Raw genomic sequence first — 12,419 nt, forward strand, 5'->3', positions numbered from 1 at the left:
CCTAGATGAATGACTATACATTATGCTCTCTCTTGCTTACACTCTGGTATAAATTTTGCACCTATGGACAGTAGTTCCCTGGAGAAGAAGTCTTCAGTCCTAACACCTCTTGCCAAGGCTGCTGTATGTTTTTGTGCTGCATAGGCTTGCATTCAAATGTTATATATCATTCTAGGCATTTTGGAGCACACATAGTTTCTCTAAGGGAATATACTCATTATTAAGATTAAAAAATCGATATGATTTTTCTTTATTCTCTCATTCTGGCTTGATGAATGTTGGTTTCCTTGCTATACAGTAGTTCTTAGTGCACCGCACGAAGCCATTAGTAGTTACAGCACTCTCCTAGGAGCCTGAAACCACGAGTTCATCTGTGAGGCTGAGCACTCTGATACTGGGAAAGGGTATTATTAATTCCATGCTTGTCGTATGTAGTCAGTGTCTGTTTGCCAGAGTGATTTGGGAATCCTGAGTGAATGACTGCTTAGGTGCCTCCATATCCATGCTGTGTGCATAGTGCCTCCTTCTGAGAGGAGCTCGGACTCCATTTACTGTCCATAAAAGCAGAGACTTTTAAAGGCTGTTTAAAAGGCCTAGATTCCTACTTTAAATGCTTTGTATCATAGAGTAGCTACTTTTTGCAATGCCTTTTACAATGTCTTTTAGTGGAAAAAATGGTTACTAAAAGCTTGGTACCTTTTAGGTGCTACAATGCCTGAGATAGGCACATGGAGCAGGTGGTCTGACTGTGGTGTTTAGTGTCTATGTATTTCCTTTACTTACATGAGTTAAACTTTGAGAGTCCTACATTAAGCTGAAAACACACTTTATTGCATGTGTTTCATCTGAAGTAGGTGTAGGTACACAATTTAAAAAATATTATGTCATGTATGTGGCTTAAAATTGTGCCACTAAATAGATACATTGTTTAAAGGAGTATAACTAGTCCTATATTTGGCATAGCCTCCTAAAAAAAGTATTTATTAAAATGTATTTCACAGGTTATATTCTCAGTGGATTTCCTTGTCTCTCAGAGGAATACATGACTGTTTATCAGCAAATAGAGAAAATAAAAAATCTAAAATTCAAGCCGGATTTCCTGATTAATATTAAGGTAATGTCATCTTCAGAAACTTGCTAGACATCGTCCTAATTATTTGTAGACTCATGTGCATTTGAGAACAGTATTTATTGGGGAATAATAGATTGCTGTAGTGTAACAAGGCAACCAGGTGCCCCTAATTGCCAGGGAGTGAGCATGAGCTTGTGTCAAGCCCACCTGTGCCTGATTAGGGTGGGCCCCCACTGCGCATGAGCAGGACCAGGGGGCCAATAAAAGGTGAGGCCTGAGACACAGGCTCAGCTCAGTCCTGAGCTAGCTGGCAGAGTGATCAGTTGCTCTCAGAGCAACAGCACCGATCCAGGCTGGTCAACCCTGAGGGCTATAGGCTTGGAGCACTGTTCGTGAGTCTCTGCTGGAACACCTGGTTGGACCTTGAAGCGCCGTACCCTAAAAGAGGTTCGTCTTGCTACAGATTGCTATACTTCATATTGGAGTGGAATTATACTTGTATAATTAAATAGCTCCAGTATAAGCATTGTAAAATCGTGAACATTTCTTAGAACCTCGGTGGTAGTTGCAGTCTTTGTACTCATGCCAGTTAAAATATACAGGTTTTCAGGGAAAAAGCCCTTTTAATAATTAATAACTATTATTATGGGGTTTTGCATACATGTACACTTGCCATGCACATATTTCAGGAAGAAATTGCCAAGGTAACTTTGTCAGATTTAAGTCTGCCTTTAATTACATACTTTTGAGACAATGCATACTTTGTTTTGCAATGCATAATGAAAATTTATGAATGCCTCCTCTCCTTCAAGCCTTTTTTTTTCTGTGCTTATGGAAATATTTTAAAACACCAGAGAAACTTATTTTTGTGCTGCTTTTTCAGGCAGCTTTAATTTTTTTCAGCTACAGAAAATTGATTTTTTTTAAAGTACCAGATATTGAGAGATTGCAGTTCTTGAGAATGTGTGTTGTATAGTTTCATGTGCAACAGTACAAATAGAAAGTGATACTAATTAGAAGGAAGCAAGAATTCCTCACTCTCTTCCTCCAGGAAGCAGGCAGGGACTGAATGATCATTAAATATCTTTCCCCCAAAGTCAAATTAATAATTTTGCCTTTGATTTCATTGTGTTCAAGCTATTTTCACAAATATGTCAGAATTATAACCATTTTCATTACATCAGAAAGAAAGATGGAAGATTTTTTGTTAACTCTGGGAGTAACAAATACTGTTATTAGCAGACCAATTTAGAGATACTTGTCTCTCCAAGAAAAAGGACCAAAAAGGATCAAAGGATGTACCTTTAAAAAAAACATATCTGATCAAATGTCTCCTTTCCTATTTCAAAATGTGCTGCCATATAGCAGTCATATTAGCAGCATGAGGCACCATGGAAATACAGAAATTTCCTGAAGTATTTTAATACTTCAAGGGGTGCCTCTGGAAATCAATGTAATGTGCCTACTGCTAGCAATGTTACCTCAAAATGAGTGTAGTGTGTGTACTGCTTACAGTGCAACACAAAAAAATTTATTTTGTCAAAATCTATTATCTTTTTTTGTAACAGTTTTACATTAATAATAAAATATTTTCCCATTATCTTAGCTTTTTCATATATGTTTGAAGTGTAGGTGCTATAGATTTAGAAAGGAAGTATTCCTATTTATTGCTTATTGTGCCTTCCCTCTATTTCCCAGTAGAATTTTAAGATACCCATCTTAAGACCTATTGAAGATCTCAGTATACCAAGTCTGTATCAACGAAAGTACAATTTAGTACAGGTCAGGTAGAAGTTTTAGTAACTATGATCATAGTGAGTGAACATTCAGGCAGCATCTCCCATTCTACTCCCCTCTTCTGTGCTGAGTGATTACAGAGATCCAAACAGCTTTTTGTTTCTCCAGACTGCTGAACTTGAGCATCTGAGGCAATGGCACTATTCTTTTGGTTAATGGGAGAGTTCTGAGAGGTCAGAGACAACTAGTAAAATTGACTTAATCTTAAATTAATAGAAAAACTGAGTTTGGTAAAGACAATTAAGATCATTGAGTCCATCAGTAAACTTAACACTGCCAAATCCATCACTGAACCATTTACCTAAGTGCTGCATTTACATGTCTTTTAAAAACCTCCAGGTATTATGACTTCACTTCCCTGGACAGGCTGTTCCAGTGCCTGACAACCCTTTCAGTGAAGACATTTTTTCCTAATATCCAATCTAAACCTCCCCTGGAGCTATAAGGTGTCCCCTTGGCCTCCTTTTCCACAGAGTAAACAAAGCCACAGCCCTCTGCTTCTCCTCCTCAGCCTCATGCTCTATACCCTTCATCAACTTTATTCCTCTTCTTTGGACTTGCTCCAGCATCTCAGTGACCCTGTGGTGAAGGGCCCAAAATTGAACACATTATTCAAAGTGTGGCTTCATCAGTGCCATGTGAGGGGAGACAATCACTTCCCTGCTCCTGTTGGCCACACTATTTCTGATACAAGCCAGGATGCACTCTTGGGCACACTGCTGGCTCATGTTCATCCAGCTGTCCATCTACACACCCAGGTTCTTTTCTGCCAGGAAGCTTTCCAGCCACTCTTCTCCAAGTCTGTAGCATTGCATGGGATTGTTGTGACCCAAGTGCAGGACCCAGCATTTGGCCCTGTTGAACCTCATATGGTTGGCTTCATCCTATCAATCCAGCTTGTCCAGGTCCCTCTGCACATCCTTCCTACCCACAGGCAGGTCAATACACCAGCCCAAACTGGTGTCACAGAAAACCTACTGAGGGGGCATTTGATCCCTTCATCCACATCATTAATAAAGTTAAAGAAAACCCAGACCCAACACTAAGCCCTGGGAAACACCACTTGTCACAGGCCACCAGCTGGGTGTAACTCCATTCACCACAACTCTTTGGGCCCAGTCACCCAGACAGTTTTTTACTCAGCAAAGCATACACCCATCCAAGCCATGAGCAGCCAGTTTCTCCAGGACAATGCTGTGGGAAGCACTGTCAAAGGCTTTACTAAAATGTAGGTGGACAATTACCTACAGCCTTTCTCCTATCCTCTGGGTGGGTCACCTTCTCATAGAAAGAGGTCAGGTTAGTCAGGCAGGACCCACCTTTCATTAAACCTTGCTGACAGGTCCTCGTCACCTTCTTGTCCTGCACATGCTGCATGATAGCACTCAAGATGATTTTCTCCATAAACTTCCACAGCACTTAAGTCAGACTGACAGGCCCATAGTTCCCCAGATCCTCCTTCTGGATCATTGTAGATGAGCATCATATTTGTTAAGCTCCACTCAACTGGGACCTTTTTATAACTTTTGTATTAATAGCAAGAGCAATCACAAGCTTGTCTGCAAAATACTTTTATCCATAAACTATGCCTATACTTGTTATAGTACAAGGTAGAATATGCTCAAGTACAGGCTGTGCTCCTGATATGGAATATAAAATGCTGATGGGGAAAAACTGTGCAGGTGTTTAAGTTTTTTCTTTAACATTGTCTGCTTTTTAAAATTTTCTGCTTGCTCAGAATGGTACTGGAGAAGAAGTATATGAATTCAAACATTGGCTGAACCAACTCCTATCACAGCATTCTGCAGTTTCAGGGAAATACAGCAGCATAATGAACACATTATTTCCTCTTAATTATTCCTTGCCAGTGTCCAGACTTTGACTTATGCCAAAGAATATCAGGACAAAGGCAACACCCTGATTCAGGGCAGATATACCAAAGGGAGCAGTGGGATCCTAACATTATTAAAAAGCACAAAGAAGAGAAAGAGAAAGAGCAGAATGAAGAGGACCATGAAGAAGAAGAAGAAGAAGAAGAAGAAGATGAAGAGCAGGAAGAAGAGGTAAATGTTCCTCATTTCTGGCAGTGCAAAGTATTCTAACATACTCTAGAAAAAGCAGAACAAGTTCTGATATACTAAAATATGAGCATGCTATACTATTAATTTTTATGAAGTCTTATCTTAATTCAGTTTCTGTTTTTCTTTAAGAGTTGTGGGATGATACTTCATAATACTTAATAGGTTTAATGGGTAGCAGATGGTGATTATTGCATAACTGAACCTTAATTCAGTCTCTAACCCAGATATCACTGAACTTTTTCCTGTCTTGGGTTAAAAGGGTGTATCAGGAGGCTGGTGACCCTATACTATTTCTTGGTCTAAGCAAATAAAAGAGTTCTGAATTTTTATTTATTGTGGCAAGTTTTACTAGTATTTGTGGGATACTATCTTATTTTCTGGTTTTGGTCTTAGACTACTACAAATGGATTTTCTTTTTTCTCATGAAGGTATTAATTTTGAATTCAGGTTAAATTGTTCTAATTTAAAATGAACGCCAGAGACTTATCAATGCAGGTTCTAGGCCCGTTCCTCTCAGTTTGCAGAAACCACACTTCATCAGGATAAAATCAGGTTTAGCAATCATTTGGCTCAGAGCAATACTCTGGAAAGATACTTTACTTACCTTTGAGTACAGACAAAACATAATTTAGTACATTATTTCTGTATCTTGAAATATCTGACTTTTCATTCTTCAGAGTGCCAAAGACCCACTTATGACGCCGGAATTTTTGCAGCAATTAGTGTGGAGGCCTGAAGATACTCTTCACAATGCAGAGGAAAGAGTTAGAACATACAAAGACATACTGCTTCGTCCTTTAGAAGTAAGAAAAAGCAAAATAATATGATTGTGTGTAACAAAAAACTTTAAAAAACATCTTGCTTTTTTTTTTTTTTTTTTTTTTTTTTTTTTTTTTTTTGAGATACGTTGTGTGGAGGTGAGCACAAGGCACATCTCCTGGTTCTGAAATTCATACTGAAATCAATGATAAAAAGTTGTCATCTGTAGGTGTTTCTTCTACTCTGCAGTCAAGATAAAATAATCCATTTAGAGTTTTAAAAATTAAACTGTGCCTTCCATCGCCATTCCTTTACCTAGGAAGGGAATTATTTGTAGAGCTGAATGTATCATCACCATTACCAGACTCCATTCTTGCATGCAATCCTATAAGAAATCCGCTCTTTGGATACATTGCCTTCCACTCCAATAAATTCCCTTCCTCAGCTGCTTCACTGCCTACAGATTTATACACCCAGAAATTAGCTCATCAGTTTTCTTTATTACCTACTTAATTTCTTGCAGCTGTGACATTGTCACAACTTGAGGCCATTTCCTCTCATCCTATCACTTATAACTTGAGAGAAGAGACCAGCATCCACCTCGCTACAACTTCCTTTCAGATAGCTTTTGAGAGCAACCACGTCTCTCCTCAGCCTTCTTTTCTCCAGGCCAAATAAGTCTAGTTCCTCAGATGGCCCTCAGAAGACTTGTTCTCCAGACCCTTCACCAGCTTTGTTGCCCTTCTCTGGACTTGCTCCAGCACCATGATGTTCTTGTAGTGGGAGGCCACTGAACACAGCAGTCAAGGTGCAGCCTCACCAGTGCCAAGTACAGGCAGTCATTAATTGTTATCTATATCTACCAAAGATTGGACAAATAATTTAAGTTACAATACAGAAGACTTGGGCTTGATGCAAGGAAATGAATTCTGACCATAAGTGTAGTGAAGAACTGGAACAGATTACCAGGGAAGCTGTAAAGTTTCCTTCGTTAGGCTTTTTCATTTGTGGGGTTAGACCAACATCTGGCAGGAATGGGGTGTTTCCAGTCCTCAGATGGAGACATTAACAATGGGTACAGGGTGTCTATTGTAGTGTAATATCTTAATTGTGAATGGGGAACTGAAAATTAGAAAAATATTTTGTTCAAATTTTACAGGTATTTGAAGTCATGACCAAATTTAAAACATTAGTCTCATGGCTGGTATTTCCAAGCAATCTGTTAATTGACGTTGTCACAATTTTCCAGCAGAGAATTACGGTACTTAGACAATTAGAAGTTGAAGTCATACCCAAGACATTACTGCATCTTGATTCTTTGTATCTCTCTTGCATCTGAGGTAGGATATCTAATCTGTTTTCTGAACCCACTGTAACTCCAATTTTTTATTTTTGGAAGATTTTATAAGTCATCAGTACCATGAATCTTGGTTTTGCTGAACTCCACAGGACTCCAGTTTTTGATATGAACAGGAACAGAATAAATTGAATGCCATTATCTAGTTAACTATACTCAATTAACAAGTATGTCTTTGTTCTTAAACAGGACTGGATGGCTGAACAGGATAGTCAATATCTCATTGAACTGGATGGAAATCAGCAACCAGATGTTCTCTTTGCAGTAAGCTAGCTATGCAGCAACTTAATTAACCTCCATTAGAGAATAATTTATCAACTCTGTGCATTGTTTTCTTTATTAAGTTGTTGGCAAACTTTTAAGTTATCTGTAAAACTAATGTAATTACTATTAGAAAACATGACCTGGACCTTTGAGGTGCTTGCTCTTGTTGCTCTATTAAAACAATTTTAAGATTCACTACACTGCACCTAGGTGTACTTAGATGTTACAGGAGAATACTTTCAGGCAAACTATAAACTCTTTTGTACTATATCCTTCTGGTTTTACTGCTTTGTTTTGTGTATTAGTGTAAACTATCATTAATATGAGAAATTGAACATTTTCAGTAGGACTTATATAAAAATTGGCTTTTTTTGGAGCTGATGTCTAAAATAATGACTGAATTTTATTGAACTTTGGTATTTTTTATAGTGTAATAGAAGAAATTTCATTCTTTTCCATTTGGCAATTTGCTGAGTGCCTGTGTTTATATTTTTAGCTTATAATATAGCAACTCATTCTCCCTTTTAAAATGCTACAATGATAACATTTGAAGAGAAATAAACTGCTCTTGCAGTTTCATCTCTGGTTTTTGAAACAAATTCAATCAGTTATAATTCTGTAAGTATTATTTCAATTTATGCTTAAATTTACTATCAAGAGCACTCCTATGGGGAAAAATAACCACTAATTTTGCAGAAGTGGAACATAAAATTTCCTTATTTATTTTTTTTATTTATTATGTTTGTGAACATTACAACAGAAGACTTATGGTAGATACAATCAAGTTCTGTAATGATTCCAACCATTTTACCTTTAAGTAAGGCAAAGACCTATTACGAAATGAATCCAAACATGGCAAAGTTTGCTTTGTCATTTAATGAACATTTGCATTCATGCAAGATTAGACTAAAAAAATACTTAAATTAAATTGAATATAATCTGACTCTCATTGGCAGACATCTGGCTTAAGTATCTTTTAAAATAAATTACCCAAATCTGTATTACTTTGAAGTGTGCATAATCTCATCTCCAAAAGATTTTCCTTCTTTTCAGCTTCATCTTATCTGGATGCTTCCACTGCTTTGTGGCAAAGAATCCTTAACAGCCTACTCTTTTAGAAGGCTTGGGATTCACAGCATAATTAGGAGATGCAGAGGCTGTGATTCAGCATTTTGCACTGCATTTATCTACCAAGTCTCTCGTTAAAACTCAGCTCCAAGCTAGAAATTGGTCCTTGGTTTGTATGTAGCAGTTATATAAATAGGAAGTTACAATTTAAAAAATGCTTTGGGAATCCTTCTGGTTGAAAAAAGCAGTTTTGATTGCTACTAAGTCAATAGTCATTTTCTCTACAGTCACTGGTAGCTCAGCTTCAATCTCTGGGTATTCCAAATGGAGCTCCCATAACTAGACTTGACAGTGAGGAAGAAGAAACACTGGAGAGACTGAAAAGTGTAAGTGGGCTTTTCTAAAATGTGATTAACTCTTATAATTATTAAGTTATTTTTAATTTTTGCTATAAGCTTCTGACTTTTTTTTTTCACAACAGATTTGTTTTACCATGCAATAGGGGCATTTTTTTAGCCTTGATCTAACAGAAATGTGAATTTAAGATTATTGAGGGACTGAAATCCATTTAAAATAGTATGAAAAGAGAAAATTTTGTCATTAAAAAAAAGTTAGGTGATTAGAATATAATTTTGAACGAAACATTTATTTTAGCAACAGAGGAAGAAAGAATTCCTTTGGAAGAAAATAAAGAAGCTTTAGCTAAAGGAAAGCAATCTCAGCAACGATCTCTTAGCACAGTTTTTACTCTTTTCTTGAATTAGAAATATCATGCTAATACAAATTTAGCATAGCTAAAATCACATATATTGTAAATCTTTTAATTGATTAAAACAAGAAAAGTTAGGGCTGAATTTTTGTGGACCATGACAATTATAATTTGTGTCCTTTCCAAATAAAACTGAAAAATGGAAGTATTTGCATAAGCGTCTTCACCTATAGTCACTTGCAGTCATTTTTCCTATTCCTAAAACAGAACTGAATATAGGAAAATGCTGTAGCTGGGAGACCCCACTATACATTGTCAGATAAACACTTTGCCTTTCACATGTCTGAGTCCCTTACAAAACCAGAAGTGTGATTCTTCCTCTGTCAGAGGTCATCTGTATTTATTATTTAGTTAGTCTGTGTTTGTGTTAATCTGTGTGTAAGCTTTTAGCATTCACTGTATCTGAGGCAGGCAGTTCTGCAGCTTAACTGGATGTTACAGGCAGTTGCTTCCCTTTGTGTTAAAGTGGTTGCATATCAACAAGTTTTTGATATGCAAAAGTCAGTAAATATCTTTGTTCTTTGTATCTGCCCTCAAATAACTCATTATTTCAGATTTTTGTCTTGTTCTTATGTAGCAGTCTTGTTCCTGGGCTGAACAGTCTCAGTCTATTTAATATTTTTGCTTTATACGTGGAAATATGTTTGTGTGATCCATCAGTCATATTACCTTTTTCTGAAACTTTTCCAATTCTGCTGTGTGCTTTTTTGAGATTAGGGTATAGAATGTGCAGAGCAGAAAAATGTGGGCATGCTGAAATATGTAATTAAAAAAAAACATTCTAAAAAGCTTGATGTTATTTTCTTTTAAGGTTTGCTTATTTTGCAACAATATTTTTAAAAAGGCTAAGAACAAGGCACACGTTTGTAATTTCAGACAAAAATTATATATGCTTTAATAAACAGGATGAACTTTTCCGGGCTTTGTCATCCTACAAACTACTAGCACACAGATACAGATGGCGTAGAAGCAGGTGGGGGAATGCATGTCCTGTGGCCCTAAAGGAAGGTGATATTGTAATGGGAAACCCACAATTGGCTGTCAGGTTAGCAGAATTTGACATTTCTTATTTTTATTTATAAGATAACTGTATCTGTCTATATATACGATATACATATATGTTTATATCTGTTTGCTTCTCTTCTTGCTCTCAGTTTTCTAGGTAAAATGTATTTACTGTCATCCCCAGAGGCACTGAAGACATTTATGTCAAATCCACGACCTTATCTGTTACCACCAATGCCACTTCCTCCTTGTAAAGTACTGGTATTTGGTCCCCCATTCTCTGGAAAAACAACTATTTGTAACCTCATTGCAGAGAAATACAAAGGAGAGGTAGGTTTATGAATGGCTTATGTAGCAAGGGGATCAGCTGAGGCTTGGAAATCAGTTAAGCACATTCTTATTTCTCTTGTGTTATTAAGGTACATATTGCAAACATACAGATTACAGAAGAAACATAGTGACTTAGTGAAATTAACTTGCATTAAAGTAGCTAAGTTTAAAAAATACCTTTACTTACTCTTTATGTAAGACAAATATTTATGTATCAGTTATTTGTCTTAACATAAGAATATTATGAATAACTCCTGTATCTAGAATAATTAAATGTAAATGCAAATTAGAAATTTTTTCCCACAAAAAACCCCTGCACTTGAATTATATGTAATTTTTTCTGAAATTTGCAGAGCTTTTCCAAACTAATTTCCCTGTATAGAAGATGGATATATAGAAGTCAGATGCTGTATTTCTCTTCTGTGATATTTTGTGGTTTTCAAATCATTTCACTAGGTCCTTGATATGGCCAAACTCATTCAACCCCATATGGAAGAATCAAGAGAAGAAAACCTTGAGAAAGTGCGAAGGGATGCAGTAGAAAAGGCAATAAGTGCAGTGAAAAATAGGTTGGAACTTGAAGAACAGTCCACAGAATCAGGTGAATAAGCTGTACTATGGTGTTTGAAAGTTTCTTATTTGCTTTAGGCTACGTAACTGAAGCAATTGCTGTCACTTTGACTTATAAAATATTACAGTAGTTGTTACAGTTGTGCCTTAAATATGAAGTAAAGGAACACGCAGTGAAGCGAATAGCAGAGTAGAATTCACTATTTTTTATACTACATGTAAATCCTCTGAAGCTGACTGCCAGAGTACATAAAAAAGTGTTCTTTGAGCTCTTTTTGAAAGAAGAAATTGGTTCTAATACTGGTTGGAAACTTTCCATTTGGATGGCTTTCTGACAAGTTAAATCTCTGCAAAATTGCAGTTTTCTTCAAGAAAGCAGCTTTTCAACTAGGCCGATGTGAACCCAGAATCTACAGATTTTCCACGTTGGAGCAGCTTTCTAAGTGTGCTGTCTTAGATGGCACATTAACAAGGCTCTCCAGCTCTTGTCACATTTAGACTTCCTAAGCTGCCCAGATGTCTGCAGCTTGATGAATTTAGAAAGCATTTTGAAAATAACATACTCTTTTAATATATTTTAAACAAAATTTTCCTTTCCTTTATGCAGGAAATTCAGTGTGGGCATTTTTTCAAAACTATTTCTTTTGGAAGTGAAGTTTTTCATGGAATTGGGATTGCCTTTTCCAGTTAGCTCTAGTTATGGCTCAGACAAACAACCAAGGCATTTTGCCTTATTCAACTAAGCAAGGAATTACCATATTTGACTTTACTCATGGGCAGACACATATTTAACACGAATATATTTCTGTGTATTTCTCAGGTGCTTATAGTGATACAAAGACCATAGGCGTTGCAGCAAGAATAATGGTGAACTATGACACTGAAACTAAAACCATTAAACAGCTCTTAATGTAACTTATGTTCTGGTGTTATGGCTGGGTAAATACTTTTGAGCATGAGTATGTGCAATCCTACTAGGATTAATGAGAACTTAATTGTAATCAGTAATCTTGGAGAACTCAAGCAATTTTGATGCAAAACTACAAATAGATGAAGGATGTAAATTGTCATAAAAAGTAGAAAAATGCTTCTTAAAGGGAAGCTATTTCTGAAAGCTTGACTCTGGATTTAGAAGTAACTATCCCAGAAAGTATTTCCTATTTCTAATTAATTTATCTAGTTGATTACATCGTGAAATCCACCTTTTGAGAGAATTGCAGACAAGAACTGTAATTATGTGAAAGACATATATCAATTTAATCAGTTAAGTGGCCCCCTTGCTGAGTCCTGAGTGTTTCCAAACACCATTCAAGGGTAGAAGTGAGGCGAAGAAGCTACACAGAAGTC

At 36.6% G+C, this 12,419-nt stretch overlaps 1 protein-coding gene across 1 annotated transcript in view; it reads left to right on the forward strand.

The window, feature by feature from the left end:
• Window positions 1–12,419, forward strand: part of AK9 (adenylate kinase 9) — a 56,753-nt gene that overhangs the window by 6,440 nt on the left and 37,894 nt on the right. The window contains exons 6-13 of the mRNA XM_030447961.1: window positions 1,002–1,114; window positions 4,738–4,932; window positions 5,628–5,753; window positions 7,256–7,330; window positions 8,686–8,784; window positions 10,073–10,212; window positions 10,322–10,502; window positions 10,959–11,103. Coding sequence (XP_030303821.1) covers window positions 1,002–1,114; window positions 4,738–4,932; window positions 5,628–5,753; window positions 7,256–7,330; window positions 8,686–8,784; window positions 10,073–10,212; window positions 10,322–10,502; window positions 10,959–11,103 — 1,074 coding nt within the window. The remainder of the gene's footprint in view (window positions 1–1,001; window positions 1,115–4,737; window positions 4,933–5,627; window positions 5,754–7,255; window positions 7,331–8,685; window positions 8,785–10,072; window positions 10,213–10,321; window positions 10,503–10,958; window positions 11,104–12,419) is intronic.

The sequence above is a fragment of the Calypte anna genome, chromosome 3 (genome assembly GCF_003957555.1).
Source record: "Calypte anna isolate BGI_N300 chromosome 3, bCalAnn1_v1.p, whole genome shotgun sequence".
In the NCBI taxonomy this organism is placed as follows: Eukaryota; Metazoa; Chordata; class Aves; order Apodiformes; family Trochilidae; genus Calypte; species Calypte anna.